This window comes from Fistularia commersonii, chromosome 18 (assembly GCF_037954325.1).
Source record: "Fistularia commersonii isolate RoL2024-O1a breed Wild chromosome 18, RoL_Fcom_v1.0, whole genome shotgun sequence".
Taxonomy (NCBI): Eukaryota; Metazoa; Chordata; class Actinopteri; order Syngnathiformes; family Fistulariidae; genus Fistularia; species Fistularia commersonii.
In genome coordinates this window covers 13331758-13349142 of record NC_141301.1, presented here as the reverse complement: position 1 = coordinate 13349142, position 17385 = coordinate 13331758, and the positions used below count along the sequence as shown (strand labels likewise).

General features: G+C 47.5%; 1 protein-coding gene across 3 annotated transcripts in view; it reads left to right on the top strand.

Annotated features, from left to right (window-relative positions):
- sipa1l3 (signal-induced proliferation-associated 1 like 3) overlaps positions 1–17378 on the top strand; it is a 67582-nt gene extending 50204 nt beyond the window's left edge. For all 3 annotated transcript variants that reach the window (XM_086164030.1, XM_086164031.1, XM_086164032.1), the window contains exons 9-24: positions 114–271; positions 360–942; positions 2070–2168; positions 2287–2462; positions 5252–5503; positions 6778–6960; positions 7511–7635; positions 8543–8655; positions 8738–9183; positions 10280–10501; positions 10868–11030; positions 11126–11300; positions 11464–11613; positions 12920–13046; positions 13558–13639; positions 14397–17378. In XM_086164030.1, coding sequence (XP_086020156.1) covers positions 114–271; positions 360–942; positions 2070–2168; positions 2287–2462; positions 5252–5503; positions 6778–6960; positions 7511–7635; positions 8543–8655; positions 8738–9183; positions 10280–10501; positions 10868–11030; positions 11126–11300; positions 11464–11613; positions 12920–13046; positions 13558–13639; positions 14397–14591 — 3249 coding nt within the window. In that variant the 3' untranslated portion in view covers positions 14592–17378. The remainder of the gene's footprint in view (positions 1–113; positions 272–359; positions 943–2069; positions 2169–2286; positions 2463–5251; positions 5504–6777; positions 6961–7510; positions 7636–8542; positions 8656–8737; positions 9184–10279; positions 10502–10867; positions 11031–11125; positions 11301–11463; positions 11614–12919; positions 13047–13557; positions 13640–14396) is intronic.
- The last annotated feature ends 7 nt before the right edge of the window (positions 17379–17385 follow it).

The following is a 17385-nucleotide window of genomic DNA, read 5'->3' as shown; positions in this document are numbered from 1 at the left end:
CTTGGTTTGTATTGGGGTGCAGCTTAAAGTATGCGAGATGACGCGGATGTATGCGGCGTTGCGTACGTGTTCATTTAATTAATTCCCTGATTTTTCCACCGTCTGCCCCGCAGCTTCTGAGAAAGAGACACATCGGGAACGACATTGTCACCATAATCTTTCAGGAACCCGGAGCGCTGCCTTTCACCCCTCAGAACATTCGCTCACACTTCCAGCACGTCTTTGTGATAGTCCGCGTCCACAACCCCTGCTCTGAAAATACTTGTTACAGGTATATTTTTTTCATCAGGACAAAAAAATACATATAAAAATGTGTGTACCGGTATGTGTATTTGACATTCAAATCCTTGTTCTCTCAGCGTTGCCGTGACAAGGATGAAGGACGTGCCTCCGTTTGGACCACCCATCCCCACTAGCGTCACTTTCCGCGACCCGGATACTTTTCGAAACTTCCTCCTCGCCAAAGTCATCAATGCCGAGAACGCGGCGCACAAGTCGGAGAAGTTCCACACCATGGCCACTCGGACGAGGCAGGAGTACCTGCGTGACCTGGCCGAGAATTATGTCAGCGGCACGCCGCTCGACTCGGCCGGGAAGCTAAACAATCTGATCTCTCTCGCTTCCAAAAAACGTGAGCGCTCGAAGGCTCGGGAGGGAGCGGAGCTGGGAGCCGCGGGCGCCGTCGCCTGGAGGGTTCTGGCTCAGGACTTCAGCGGAGGAGGAGCGGAGCTCCCCTGTGCTTTGGGCCTGTCCGCCGAATACATCCTCCTGGTGGACGGCGCCACCAAAGAGGTGGTGTTCAACTGCTTCTGTGCCGACGTGATTGGCTGGACGCCGGAGCGGCTGGCTCTGAAGATCTTCTTCGGCAGGGGGGACCACATTGCGATACGAGTTCTGGAGGGCTGTGCCCAGGACATCCGGGAGGTGGTGCAGAGGTTGAAGGTGAGGAGGGCTTTAAGTTTTCCCTCTGGAAGGACATCATCCCGTATTCGGGATGGTGTTATCCTGCGGCACGACCAGAGCCATGGTTTAAAAAAATCATGAGGCAAATTCTGTCTTCGGGAATTTTACTATTACCTAAGAGTACCTCTAAGAGTACCTTAAAACAGCTCGATACTTCTTCTTTAGTCCAGAAGTTATTATATGCATTTTGTATTCGTCGATGCTACAAAGCGTAGGCCGGCTCCCTTCGGTGGCCAAGGTTACAAGTCATGAGATGACTTAGAAAATGACAACGGATGGGTTTACTTGATTTGTACGACTTTACTTGGGGATAAATAAGTCCCTTTGAGTGAGCAGGCAGTCAGGCTGATATGCCGTATTTACAGAGGACAAGAGCCTTCAGAATGACAACTAAAGCAGAAACGTGCGTGTGTCATGTTTCTATCCTCACCGGTAGCACCCAAAACAGGCCCTTTTCGAAGGCCGTCTTTGTCACGCACAGTTGGTTACGGCCATTACATTGTGGCTATTTTGTGGTTTCAAACACAATAATACCGGACAGATCGTTTTGGTGTCCGTCGGCCATTCTGATCTAAATGTGTAAGAAAATACACCACAGGTTGCAAATCACAGCAATATCCTCAGAAGCGTCCAAAAATCCAGGCTTTCTAGAAGGGCCCTCGAGTTCATATTGATTGATTGCATTATATAACACTCTCAAGTGATCACATATCTTTCACTTTTGATGCAACAGCATGCAAGATACGACAAGAGGCATTTCATATGATGATAATCCCCTCACATTTTGATGAATTAAATTTCCTGGAGTCTGTTGAGCTTTTTGTTAATCCAACAGATGAAACCGCATATTAAATAGTTAGTTAATCGTCTCTTAAGTGCTAAATACATGTAAAAATAGCATTTATTTGGCACATACAAAGTGATTTTCCTATTCATGACACCAGAATAATATCTTTGCACTGTCAACAACTTCCCACAAGTGAAGGCAACGCTAAACCTGTGGCTTCCACTTCTAGCTGATTCAAAGGATTTCTTTATTTTTGACTATTTTTGAATATTCTGTCGATCATGTTTAGTGCTCTAATTAACAATTTCTTCTCCTTCAGTCTTTGACAGTGGGGTGCGAGACGGTGGATATGACTCTGAGGAGAAACGGACTCGGACAACTGGGCTTCCATGTCCGCCTGGACGGCACCGTGGCCGAGGTACATCCCGAAGGCCCGCCAAAGCAGATCTGAATCACCAAAACACTCGTTCATTAAGGAAACTTGGCCGCCCGTGACCGTCAGGTTTGAAGTTGTTTATCGCGCTTTCATTTTGTAGGTGGAGGAGTACGGCTTTGCCTGGCAGGCGGGGCTGAGGCAGGGCAGTCGCTTGGTGGAGATTTGCAAGGTTGCCGCGGTGACGCTGACTCACGAGCAGATGATTGACCTTCTGAGGACGTCGGTCACAGTCAAAGTGGTCATCATTCCTCCGTACGAAGAAGGCGGGCCTCGCAGGTGTGTGCAGCTCGTCCTTCGAGGCGGGGATTTATCGTTTATGTTTTGACCGCGACGGCGCGTACAGATGTCGATGTGATGGCAGAGTTGGGCGCCGAGTGTTAGCGGGAGCAGGCGGTAATGGAAGGACAAGAGTGGGTGAGAAACGAGCACAGGACGCTCTTGTTTCAAACACACAAAAGCACGGATGAGATAGTGGACAGACGCCAATGTTCTGAGTGGAGTGTGTGTGGGAGGGTGTGAATAGAGGAAGCGAGCGAACAGAGAAAGGAGGATGTACGGTTCAAACGTGCATCTTTCCGTGCAAGAGCGGAGAGGAAAAAAGGCAAAACGAGGCCGTGATTCAAAACTGAAAAGCCTTCGGGAGCACCGAATGAACAAAATCCACGGATCGTCGTCTCTTCCTGCTCCGTATTCAGTCATCTCATTTATCTCGCCATCTTCTTCCCTCTTCTCCCCCAATCCAATTTCTTTTCCCCGCCATCATCTTTTTTTTCCAGCCTTTTCTTCTTCGCACAAGGCCTTGACTAAGCTAGAATAGCGAGACCTTGTGAGACGCTGACGTGTTCCGGAACGGCCACGGAGGTGAAGGAATAACCACGCCGTATATATAATTTTTTTCTGGGTCCTGATGACAGTAATTGTGGCGGGCTGTGTGATTGCGGAGTGGTTAGATATCCTCAATGTTCAGGCAGTTTAATTACACTAAATTAAATCCCTTTGACACACATGCACAGAAACACAAACACACACTTCCACACATGCTGTACTGTGGCCTTGGTACAGCTGATAATTAGTGTAGTATTTCACTCTTCCTCCTCTGTCTCTCTCACTCTCTCTCTCACTCCCTCCCTCCCTCCTAGTCTTTGCCATTGTGTGCCAGGCAAGCAGATTGCATGAGATTAAGGACTTGAATCTGCAGGGGAGGGGGGGAAAAAAAAAAAAAAAAAAAAGGAAAAGCTAAATCAAATAAATAAATTAATCCACGAGTGGAAGTTATTAATTAAAATGCACGGCCCGTGTGTACGAGGGAAAAGAGGGTGGGATCGCGGAGCGAGAGAAAGGCAGGGTTGATTTTCGGAGAGGCAGGGTAGCGTTCGTCGAGGACGGCGCGTCTCAACGCCGCCAAGAGTGGAACAAGTGGGTGGAGGAGAGAGAGCGGAGAGTTGGAAGCATCTCGGCTCGGCGAGCCGCCTCGGGATGGACAGATACGGCGGAGGAAAGGTTTGATTGACGGGAACAGCGCCTTCGACCTTGTGCAAATGTTCGGGGAAGTCCAGCTCTGTACTATCAGCCGGCTCGTCGGAAGAAACACCCCCTGTCAACATATGTAGGTCTCTTGAAGGTTTGTGCTTCCTGTATGTACTGTGTGTGTGTGTGTGTGTGTGTGTGCAGCAGGCTTTTAGCATGCTTGTTCTATTCGTGGATATCGATTGAGCTGCCGGTACTCTTTGAGTGCTGGGTCCTGCAGAAGCAATGCCGGCTGCACCGATTCTCTAAATATTTAACTTTCAGGCGGTGGTTCGTGTTGCCTCTCTGATTTTGTTTCTTTTTTTTTCTTTTAATGATGCATTTAATCTCTTTATGTCATGTTACATTTAATTGTTCCCAATTCACTGCGCCGCTTATCCTGCACACATGGCCGCGGGAGCCAGGGTTCACCCTGGACCGGGCACCGTCAGTCCCACCGAGAGACATACAACCGGTCACTTTCTCATCGCGACCATTTTGACAGTAATCTTTGATTGGCCTGTCGAGAGCAGAGGTGCTAACCGCTGCACCCAAATCTTATTTTTTAGAAAAAAAAAATGAACCCACCTTTTTTTCCCTCTGTTTTCCCCCCGATCCTGCACTGGAAATTAACATTTTTCTCACCCTGGTATTTTCAGTCACAACTGATGGGCCTGTTTCTTTTTCTCTGTTGCGACACAGAAGGACCACAAATTCTCTCATATGATAACGTTTAACAAAACAGGAATGAATATTTCTGTGCTGGGTTTGTTGATTCTTCCAGCTCTCCCACTCAGCTAAACAAGCGTCCACCAAAATTGCCACTTTGTCGTCTCATTTTCTCAGCACTTGCTCATCCCCCCTAGGGACGATTTCTTTATTTGACAAAATGATGCATAAAACAGACATGGTGTTTAATATTGAGAAAGAAAACTTCACAGGAGGCGGTTATATTTCCCTGAGTTGATTGCTATATTTTATCAATATAAATAAGCTCCCTCCCGCTGGGAACTCTTGAATAAATGTCGTCGTGCTTTAAATTTTGGCCCGTTATTCTCACTTTTTTTCTTTTTTCTTTCCACGTTGGTTGTTCTGACCGAGAGCTACGGGGTCGGCGTCTGTGTTATCAATTAGTTTCACATTTCTGGCGCAAAATAACAGTTGAGCGACCGCACACACTAATGACGAGACGAGAGCGTGTGTAAAACTCTCTCACTTGACCTCAGTTTCACAGTTGTCCGGATGTGCCAATAAACAGTTTCCTTCCCTCGCTCTCTTCCTTCATCGGTGTCAGGGGAGCTCATTAGCGAGTGCTCTTTGTGTCAGTGATGCGTTTGAACATCCACAAAGTGTGTTATGAGCGGGTGATAATCTGAAGTATTCCGATGAAATTTAGCGAGCGGTTCAGCCACAGTTCAGGTCTCGGGAGAGGAACGCTGCCGCTCGGAAACGCCGTAAGCGATCGAGAAAGCAAATACATTTCGTCGTCGAGCGTTTCGTGGTCTTGTCGTGCAGGTTTGCGCCGTCTTACGTCCGCGCTCTCCGTCCTCACTCTGCAGGGGCTGCACGGAGGAGTATGAGATGAGGACCATGGAGCAGAAGTCAGAAGCCGAGCCTCTGGCAGCAGGCTACCGACCTTCCCCGCGACCCCCCTGGCGGTGGGACAGTCCGCCCATTCCGCCGGGACTCCACAACGCTCCCAGCCAGCAGCGTCGGACCCCCATGGGCCCCCCGCCGCCGCCACTGCCTCGCTCCCACAAGGCTCTGATGCCCGTTCCCTACAGGGAGCCCCAACACTTCAACTCCAAGAGGTGAGACCCCCGAGACCAACCTGCTGTAGCAATGTATACAGGACTGTCTCAGAAAATTAGAATAGTGTGATAAAGTTCTTTATCTTCTGTAATGCAATTACAAAAACAAAAATGTCATACATTCTGGATTCATTACAAATCAAGTGAAATATTGCCAGCCTTTTATTATTTTGATATTGCTGATTATGGCTTACATCTTAAGAAAACTCCAAAATCCTATCTCAAAATATTAGAGTATCATGAAAAAGTCATTTTTGTTTTTTTCAATATTGCTGATTATGGCTTACATCTTAAGAAAACTCCAAAATCCTATCTCAAAATATTAGAGTATCATGAAAAAGTCATTTTTGTTTTTTCAATATTGCTGATTATGGCTTACATCTTAAGAAAACTCCAAAATCCTATCTCAACATATTAGAATATCATGAAAAAGTCATTTTTGTTTTTTAATATTGCTGATTATGGCTTACATTTTAAGAAAACTAAAAAAAATCCTATCTCAAAATTTAAGAATATCATGAAAAAGTAGTTTTTGTTTTTTAATATTGCTGATTATGGTTTACATCTTAAGAAAACTCCAAAATCCTATCTCAAAATATTAGAATATCATGAAAAAGTCATTTTTGTTTTTTTTAATTGCCTTACAGAAGATAAAGAACTTTTATCACAATATTCTAATTTTCAGAGACAGTCACGTAGGAGCTCACTAGCCTTTCGCTAAAAACAGATACAAATGTCAGAGAAGTTGCAAATCTAGAAAAATTGTCAATCTGATTTGCATCTTTCTCTGAAAAACTGAAAACCGACGGGTTTCAAGTGAGTTGCAGTTTGAGTGTTTAGCTCGAGAGCTAACAACAATGGAACTGAACGCGAGTATGAGGGACATAACACACAGAAACCAAAAGCGTTTTTCAGTCCATGGTATCTATCCAAAAATGCTCATGTCTAAATCTAAGGAAACCTGTGAACGTCTTACTTGTATTGTTCTGTGGGACATCCTTTATCCCGGAGTAATTTTCCATTCAAAAAAAAAAACTAAAAACTAAACCCTACAGCTCAGCATGTGGTTTTGCAAACTCATATTTTAAGTTTTTAATTTGCATATAAAACAGGAAACTGATCTCATCAAAGTCCTGGATTTTAAGGCTCGTTGTAAACACACACACACACACACACACACACACACACAGAGGGACCATTCAGGGTAATGTCTGAATTAAGGCCTTATTTTGTTGTCTTCTGCTCATTTCCACTTTCTATACTTTGTCTCTCAGGCCAGTGAGTTATCCGGAGAACCACTATGGTTTATCTCCTGCCAGCAGCGACAGAGTGATTCCCTACAGAAACCCGTCTGCCAGCTTCTCCTCGCCTTCCTCAGGCCTGGTAGGCCTCACCACAATGGGGCCTCCAGGAATCACGCCAGGGCCCTTTGTACGCTACAAACCCTCGCCCGACAGGTGTGTACGCGGGCTTTTCTTCTCCGATCCCTCCTCGTCAGTTATTTGACCTCAAACAAACATGTCAGTTCATGCGCAGAGCTCTCGAATGTACTGGAAACAAAATATCTGGGTTCTGGAGGGGGAAGAAATGCACTTTCTTCCGGTCTCCATTTACGGCATGCGTGAACTAATGTCTCGGTAAAGAGTTGCGTGGGCGGCTCGACGAGATATCAGTTCTCGCCGAAACGTAAAACAGGTTTAGCTCGGCCACCATTAGAACACAAAGCAGGCATGAAGAATGTCCTAACAGTTATCTAATTCATGAAATACACGTTTCAATTTCATTTTTGATGTTTCGTTTATCCTGTTTTGTGTCACGTCACATGTTATACATTATGCCTAGAGGTATTATTGACTTTATTTTTATCGTATTGATAAGTTGACCAAATAGGTGAATGATTTTAAAGTGCGCCAAGTCAAGTGTATACAATTTGTTCACTTGCATCCCTGCTCCTGTGATCCGTGTGTGTGTGTGTGTGTGTGTGTGTGTGTGTGTGTGTGTGTGTAGATATGGGACAGGACAGCGCCCCCTGCTGCCGTTTGATCCCCACCTCAGTTTGGACATGACGTCCAGTGGAGAGTCGTCCTCAGGCTTCACCAGTCAGGAAAGCACCATGGAGCGCTGCAAACCCGGTAAAACAGCCTCCAAAAAGCTCCTCGCTCAGCGGATGAATGCAGAATCTAGACCTTTGCCCAAAGCAGAGGTCCTCAGGGGTTATTCTCGTGACTTGTACACATTGTGAAACAGAGCGGGACTTGTGGTGATGAAACTTGATATGATTTGCCAAATGCAATGTTAGAGCTCAAGAAGGAATGCCATACTTAGCGTTTTTATATTGACACTGGATCAGAAGAGCACTTGCAACTGAGAAACGTGTCCTCAGGTACTCTGACTGTCTATGTAGAGATTTATAAGTAAAAAAGCTGAGGAAAAATTGTAAACCGCATGTCAGGGTGTTACTATGTGTGTGATTACATTCTAGTGCGTTATTCATGTTAAATGATAATGCACAACATTTGGACCAATCCTTATGTTTTCTAATATGCACAACCAGATTTTCATGAACTTTGATTTGCAAGAGGCACATGGATGTCAAAAAAAATAGCTTTGAATAATTCTAATCTCGAAATTTAACCAGCACGTTGTGATTTTTGCCACTTTGAAGCAATGCAGCAGCAACAGCGTCAGTCAGCCTGCGAACATAACGGGCAAAAGTCACAGCTGAAGAGAGACGATTCCCTCGGGGACGCGACGAAACCAAACACAGCGCTGTTGCTCTCTCTCGAGACCATTAAAATACTGTTATCTTAATATCCAACTGTTGCAATTAACATGTAAATGCGCGATATCAACCAGATATAGAAATTAACCTAAAATCAACATCTCTCATCAGTGTGTGTGTGTGTGTCTGACTCTGAGCGCTGGTGGATGGAGGTGCTCAGTGTTTAAATTTGCCATAAGACTATAATCCTCTTTGACAACCGTGGAGGTTCAATGTGATTTGTTTTAATCCCCCGAGTGTCTGTGTTTACGGTCTAGAACCCCTCTGGCATGTCCCGGTGTCGTCGTCTCGGGCGCCCGGCGGCGGAGGGGGACAGAGGAGGCTGAGGCAAGACGCTCCCGGGAAGGACTCTCCTAACAGGCATTCAAAGGTGAAGCGATTCTCCCTCCGTCTTGCTCGCCGCTCTTCTTCTTCTTCTTCGTCTCTGACGGTCGCTGCCTCGTCCCTCGCAGGGAGAGGCTCAGTATTCCAGCCACTCCAGCAGCAACACCCTGTCCAGCAACGCCTCCAGCAGCCACAGCGACGAGCGCTGGTTCGACGGCGGCGCCGGAGGAGAGAGGGGAGTCCTCGTCGACCCGGCCGACCCCGATCCCGACCCGCTCAACAAGGGGGGCTCCAACGACAGCGGGATCGATGCCCCGACCCACTACAACAGCGGGCGCCACGGAAATCACTCCAGCTGCGCCCCCCACAAGCCCATGCACTGCTCCGCCACTTACAGCGGCATCCAGGAGCTGGCGGTGGGAAGGAGCGGCGGCGGCGGCGGCGGGGGAGAGGCCAGGAGACGCGAGTCCTCGCCTATCATACCAGCCGCCACCAATCAGAGCAAAGGTTACAGGACGAGGACGTTCCCGCCTCCGGGCTCGAGTGTGGATAAAATGGATTCTTTCAAACCCAGGTAATGGACCGAGCCGCCGATGCGACGCGGCTTTTATGCCGGGTTTTATGAATCTAATCTCCGTGGTGTTTTCCCCTGTTTTTCATTTTGATGCACTTTACAGAAATGCGTTTAGATTAATCGGACGGTGAATGTACTCTGTAATTACCGAAGAGTTCCAGGTTTTGAAGACTAAATTTTGCACTTGAAGGAAGGGTCATTTATGATTTTTGAATATTATTAAATCACGTACCCATGCGGTGCGTAAGGTGTCGCCCCAGTTCACCAACGACAAATCGTGATTCTACTCTAATCCATCCTGTGTGCTCTTATGGTGATTATTTATGATAGATGCACACAGACATTAAACACACTAACATAGGCGTAGTTCAACCTCGCTGCTCGGATTAAAGGATTTTATTTTATAAACCCGCTGAGCCTCATCGATTCAAATCCCGTTGTCTGGGAATGCGGTGTCCATCTGTAATAGACCACAGACAAACATGGAAACTTGGAATACCAGAGGTCAGTGTGAGAAGAATAACTGGCTCAGCGGGAGGAGGGAGGACCGCAGGAGTGATGCTAAGTCCATAACTCCTCAACCAGATTATCTGAATTTCAAATGCTTTGCACTCACTAAACACACACTGCTATTTGCTCCTGCACTCAAATGCTATTTAACATTTACATTTATTTATAACTGGGTCAGCATGCTTTACTTTAGATGCATCTAGCTTTAAGATGCTGGCACCAAACACAAAGATCAGTGGCTCTGGATAATGTCCTTTATTGAGCACCGGCATCTGATTAGAAATCTTGGTATGGATGAAAAAAGTCAAGGTAAAGAGAAAATCAATATTGGCCATCTTTGAGCAGGGCTTATCTTACTAATGGTATTAGTTTAACCGCTAGGCTCGGGAGGTCTGTCATAGCAGGGGATTGTGCCTGATTTTAATCGTGAATATGAACCAAGACAGGAAAGAAAATTGTACATAATGAGTGAGCTTTTTAAGATGGAATCACCTGACCGTGCTTTCTAGCACATCTGGGATTTATTCAATACTTGGCTCATAGTAGTCAGTCTGAATGATTCCCCCCGACCTGTGTGTCCCCGCAGGGCCTACACACCGCAAGGCTACAAGACTCCGACGACGGAGAAGGCCCGGCCCGTCCGAGCGTCGACGACAACACCGACCATAAGCCAGTTAAGCTCCGCCCCTTTGTCCAGCTCCGCCCCCAAAGTCTTGTACGGAAAGAGCAGGCCGACCGCCTGGCAGCCCGATGACATCGGCTCCTCGCCTTCCGCCGCGGCGTCCGGCTCCGACGGCGGCGGCAAGATGTGAGTCACCGACGCCGAGGCTGAAACGGCCCTTCTTGTTATCGAGCTCACGTTCAAGATATATTAGGATTATATCCACCGTCTACAGTCAACTCCGGTTCATCTAAGGATACGTTATGTATTATTATGATTCTTTGACTGCTTTGGATTTCATTTCTACCAAAGAGCCAATAACGTAACCGTAGGTTTGTAAATAACAATTTCGATCACCGATGGTTTAATTTGTAGTGTCGTCTTACTATGAAAAGCCGGTTGAAGACGGATGTGTTAATATGCTGCGGGTGTTATACAGTTAATTTGGGATGACAAAACCAAAAAAAAATAATGGATAAAATACATTATTATGTTATTCTCTCTCCACTTTAGGCAAGTTGACACAAATGCAAAGAATGTGTTTGGACAGCCGCGCCTCCGGGCGTCTCTGCGGGACCTGCGTTCTCCACGGCGAACTTACAAGAGCACCATCGAAGATGACCTGAAGAAGCTGATCATCATGGACAACCCCGGAGAGACGCCGCAACGAGATCCCGTGAGGATCGCGCGTTTTTTTTCCCGGCTCGACCCGAGGCTTTGGGGCGCGCGGCGGAGCTTAGCTTGATTTCCCATCTCTCTCCCTCGCCGCAGTCTCCCAGACGCACCCTGCAGCGCACCTTTTCCGACGAGTCCCTGTGCAGCGGCCGCAGAGACGCCAGCTTCGCCAACTCCGAGAACCAGTCGGCCCCCATCGACGTGCTGTTCACCTGCACGCTGCCGACGCGCAAACACGCCATCGCCTCCAACCACATGCAGAACAAGAAGGGTGAGCTCGGCGACAAATGTGGAATTCTCACTCCGAACGCAGCCGATCCGCCGAGTTTCAAGCGGCTTTGCGCCAGTTTGTTCTAATAATTAACTCTAAGCGCCGCCGTGCACAGATGGCTTTGTGTACTTACCGCCGCACTTTCCCTCCCCTCATCTCTTAGTGCCCCTTTCTGCATCGGAGCTGTCGCTCACAGAAGTGAGGGACAAGGTCCCCCCGCTGAGGAGGCTGGATCCTGGGTTGATGCCTCTGCCGGACACGGCGTGTGGACTGGAGTGGTCCAGCCTGGTCAACGCCGCTAAAGTCTACGAAGGTGAGGATGTGGAACGGCGGCCGTCCGCCGGAAGCCGCGGTCTCTTTACCCCTGAAGATCACTCGAGGCCCACCGTGCTGAGATTCCCACAGCCGCTGCTGATTCAGGGCCCGGCAGAAGCAGATCAGACCTCCGTCTCTCCTCGTCGGTGTGATTTGGGTGAACGGAACCCACAGCGTTCCGCCGAGCGCCCGAAAACCGGCTTCAGTGTTTGAAATTCAAAAACGGCAAATATTTCCTTTTTTTTCTCTTTTTCGCTCGCTCCATTATCTGGTGGGCCTTTGCTGGGGCTGCAGGGACGTCAACCCTGATCTTAGACGGTCCCGGGTCGTTCCCATGATGTGTTCATCGGTGAGCCCGGAATGGTGTTTGGCTTTTGATAATCTTGGCGGTCGAGGATCAATCAGGGTGGCTGGACGAGTTTTTTTTTTTTTTTTTTTTTTTTTTTCTTTCCAAAAAGCCCTCTCTGGTCGCCATCTGCTCGGAGCAGATTTGCAGCAGAGGGTCATTAACATTTGCTCGAACCTCCCTGAGGATTCCCGGGCGCACTCATTAAGACTTTGCCGGGCGTTGAAGGAATAACCCGCGAGCGTCTCCGCTCGATGCCCGCGTCCTGCGCGAATTTATGAATCTTCCGGGGTCCCGTACTCATTGAACGCAAAGCTTCGTGCTCTGAGCCCGGAGCGAACGCAGATCCGGCCGGCACCTGGCATCAGGGTGGCGCACCGTCACCGCCAGCAAACACACTCCGGGCTGAGATCGCCTCCTCCGAAGGCTCCGAGTTCTGTTTACATCGCGCCCACATGAAAGCACCGAGGGAGAACTCCGAGCCGCACGCAGTCTAATTGGACCGAGCAGCTTGGTCTCATTAACTTTTATCACCTTGTTTTCCCATTTTAGATGAACAGTTGCAGTAATGTGGCTCTTTCCAACTCGGGGGAAATAACACATTTCAAGATACCGAACGTAAAACGTCTCGCAAATGTTGAAGGTTTTCCAGGGGCCATCACATCGCAGCCCCGGGTAAAAAGAAAAGATTTGCGTTCCCGTCTACACCTGCTCTGTTCTCCGGCCCGGTGTCGACGTCCAGGCACACACACACACACACACACACACACGTGCATCTCAGAAATGAGCCAAGCCTTGATCCCGAGCCAAACTTGTGGCCGCGTCGACCCCGTCCATCCCGACACGTGACTGTGTGTTTTTTTTTTTTTTTTTGTGTTTTTTTTTTTTTTTCCCCCCCGCCGAGTGTTACACAAACCCTAATCCCCCTCGAACTTAAGGTCACGTGTTTCTGTTGCAGCACAAAGAGCCGTTTCCCTCTTCTCGCTGACTGAGCCGCAGGTCGGGGGCGTGGACATGAGACCCGCCATCAGCCCCGTACAGTTTCCCACCCCGCAGACGCCGCGGACCACCCCCACCTTCAGCTGGTAGGTCGAACCACACACACACACATAAACACACTCGCTGATAAGAACTATCATTAAATAGCGCCACTTAAGGGTGTCTCCACCTCCTTCGCCCTGTCTGTGCAGACTTTGAATCAATGCATAAGTAATTTGTCCCATCTGAGAGCCAACATCAATTTATTAACCTGCTGCACATCACTGCCTCCCAGCGGTCGCTTTCTGAACTACGTAAACTCGATCCCTGAGCTGCCTGTTATTGAAGGTAGTTTGTGGTCCATTTGCATCATTTTGCCTCCCAAAGGTATACTTTGGCATGTTTTATTTGCAACCATAACTTGTGACCTCACCAAAGAAAGCGCCAAGGAAAGATCTCACAAATTTCTCTTTCTTTTATCGCAATACCAGTTGTGTCTTCTTTTTTATTTCTCATATGAATGGCTCAGTAAAATACACGTTCATCCAGCGGTCTGCTTTCTGTCCGCAGTGCAAGTTTTGCCGTCCTGTTAAGAGACGCATTGTGTTTGTGTTTCAGCGACGAGGTTCCCAACGACTTGTCCGGACGCCTCTACCACCTGGAGGTGATGCTGAAACAGCTGAACACCGACCTGGAGAAAGTGAGTGACCCGAGCGGAAGTAGAAACGAGCGCTCGGACTTTTTGCACAAGGCGCAGTTAAACGGTGCGAAAAGCTACTGGCGACGCCGATCCAATGAGTGTTTGTTTCAACCAGGCAACCCACTGCTGCAGCCCCCTGTGGCTTTGTAAAATAAATAATATTTTATTTTAAATTTATTTTATCTTGGTTCCTCATTTTTTATTGTAATTCTAAATGTGAAAACTATGGGGATTTTTAACAATAAAATAAAATGTATTTAATTTCCGGGACAGCAATGTGATTTATGGAGTTGTTACAGGCCTGACATGCAGACGCAGTGCGCTGAGGCTCAAGAGAGAATATCACGTTAGCCAGATAAAACAAACATTTTAATTAAGTATTCAATTTGCAAATATATAGGATATTTCAGAACACGGATGTAGACGGCATTTTTTGATTTGCTGCAGGGAGATTATTCAAGTTCGGCCTTTTATTGCATAAATATGAGGCGGATCCAAATGGACATCACTTTATCTGAATGCAGCCCTCAGCCCAGTCTTTTTTTTTGCAATTCAAAATGTTTGCAGAACCGGAATTGAGTTTTCTCTGTAGCGGTTCATTGATTTCATAACTGCAACAAAATATAGTTTTTTTCAAATACATAGCATTAAAGGATCATATATGCAGCGGTGTCTTCATTTCATTTGAAGGTTGCCGATCCCTGGTTTAGACTCAAAGCGAAGTAAACTCGACCCGTCTAACTATATCCTCCCCCAGGAGAAGCAAGACAAAGTGGTGCTGCTGGCAGAGATGGCCAACCTGCGAGAGAACAACCAGCGCCTGCAAGAAGAGAGCCACACGGCGAGCGAGCAGCTGCGCAAGTTCAGCAGGCTTTTCACCAACCTCAGCAAGACCGGAAGCGACCAGGAGGCGCACCCTCTATCGCAGGAGGCTCAGTGTAAGAGGGAGTGAGCGGCGGAGCTGCGGAGAGGACGGGCGCGTGGCCGAGGAGGGAAGGGAAGGCGCGAGAGAGACGCTGCACCCTCAGCACCCCACCGTTCCTTGCACACACAGCGGCCGGGGGCTGAGGTCACACTGATGTCACCTCGCCAGCTTCCACTGGACTGCCTTAAACTGGAGAGAGACTTCCCCCTCCCAAGTGTAAACGCTCCCGGAAAGTCCGACCCGACACCCCGGCGGACCGAGCAGACATCTTCTCTATCTGATTCCTGAGCCCATTTATTTTTGTAAACCCCGCGTCAAAAAAGGTCCTATATAGTTGTCATATATAAACACATATGCTACTATGCTAGAGGAGCGAGTCGGAGGGAATATGACTGTTTTCTATCACCTGGAGAGGCCTAATACTGTTCCTACAGAGAATCAGCCCAAAAAAAAAACACTCATACCACATCTCCCAGAATGCACTAAAAGTAAATGAAGCTCTACAGCCTCGGTACAAAAGCTGGATGCCTGTGTGGTACAATTCTCAAGTATCATTATCTTATATATTGTACTGATATTGTATGAGTCATACTAAAGAAGTGTGTGTGTGTGTGTGTGTGTGCGCGTGTGTGTGTGTGTGTGTGTGTTTGTGTGACTGATGGTACAGTAAACATGCAACTATACTTTGTATGCGCAAGCGTGCCTGTTCTCAAGGCAGGTGCGTGTTTTATCTTCCCTTCTTGTGTGTGTGTGTGTGTGTGTGTGTGCGCTGACGCGAGTGTGTGAACGGTTTGTGCTGAAAGACGACCCAATAATGGAGAAATAGTATCCGAACCGGAGGTTTCCGGCCTCAGTCAGACGCCGCCCTCCGCCCCCCCCGGGGCCAAAGATGTCCGCCGAACCAGAGAGGCGGTCGTTTCCTTTCACCTTGTTTACATTTTCATTTGACAAGTGGAATTTTCGGCTCGAGACGGTTTTGATAGCGTATTAATTTGCCACGGGGGGGAGGAGTTGTGGTGTTGTTGGCTTCTGGCCCGGCTCAGTCTGGACCAAACATCAGACATCCAGCATCTCACCGGGCGTCACGCCGTTGGCGGCCCGTGTCCAAACAACCCGACCAATAGCTTTCCAGGAGCGTTCGCTAAGCGGTTGCCTGGCAACGGCTTCTGCTCCCAACGGTGTTTTGTGAGCCATCAAATTTTGAAGCGCTGATTATGGAATTTACACGACTTTGTAAGTGTCTTTTGACATCAGTTCCACCCGTGTCAACCTTTCGATGTAACAAGCAATTAATACGTGTATTATTAAGCTTTACAGTTGTTAGTTGATGGGTTTGTCTCCGTTCTCCCCGTGCCACCTTTACAGTAAGCCACTTCTCGCCTTGTGTTTGAGACACACACACACACACACACACACACACACACACATGCAGGAGGGAGAAGGGACCTCACACCAGAGCATGAAGCCCATCCCATCCGACTTTGTTGTCTTTGCATGCTATTCCAAGTGAAGCGGCGTCTTCCAGCACAGTGTGCTTCTAGAAAAACATGCAGTGTGTAAAACTCAAACAGAAGCTCCTTCATGTTGGAATGTGTGTGTGTGTGTGTGTGTGTGTGTGTGTGTGTGTGTGTGTGTGTGTGTGTGCGCGTGTGTGTGTGTGTGTTTGAGAGAGAGAGGGAGAGTGGATTACAACCCAAAAAAGGACACTATTTATACAGTTTGCTTGCTCAGTTAACTTGTCTACTATATCTATTTTTCATAAAGAAGTGTGTGTGAGTTGTGGACCCTGGTACTGAACGCTCGGTACTGCCCTGCACTGGAGTCTGCGTGAACATGTTTCGACCTCCCGGGTTCTTTTCCGATACGACTGTAACGAAATACCGCCGCCTCGATCATCAGGAGGTTTCTCTTCCCTGGGCTGACTGGAACTGTTTGTTTATTTTCCAACTCACTCAGGTTCCTCGAGATGCTGGACAATGACTCTAAACCATGGCGCGGAGGCAAACACGTCGTGAAACGCATCATCTGCCATACTGTTTTTACCGCTGTAGCTTTCCCTTTAAAAATCTCCGGTCAGACTGGTTTATGGTGAATCGTTGTCTTGCGACCAGCGGGTAAACATATCTTGAACTTTTCCGCGTGATCGTTTGATCCGGAACTGATTCCGCACTGTGCACACCATCCTTTCACCGACACAGCTGCAGACATTTCTCCTCTTCGGCCCTCGGAAACCGCCAGTCTCTTCCTTGTCCCTCTGCAGCCGCACCCCTGCAGGTGGGACTCTTAAACTCTTCATGTTTTGACCAATGCGCCGAAATGGACGGACCTTTTCAGCTTCCAGCATTAGAAGTGACTCCTGTAACTCCTCCAGTCGTTCCTTCGGTCATGCAGCTTCACAGGTGTCGCTGCCGTTCGAGCATCTGCCAGTCTTACTTAGATTTACATGTTTAAAAGGATCTTTTCTTAAAATCTACATACATTTTGCTGATGTATAATTTGAAGCTATTTATAGCATTCAGTGTGACCCATGAACAAATCAATACCTTAAGTTTAATGATTATGTTGTATGACTAGGTTTTTTTTTTTTAGATGTTAAATATTTTGATAATTTATTTTTTAACACTTGTCACTGTTGCAGACAATAGTGAAGACGAGAGGGTACTGTTCAATTTGATGTCTGTACAAAACTGGTTTGTTTTCTATCATCTTTCCTCTTGGTTGTTGTTGGGCTGTAATAAGTGTACATTTAAAAGTGTAAATTATGTTTTCATCATTTTATATAAAAAAAAATATATTAAAAAATAACTACATCAACCCTGCA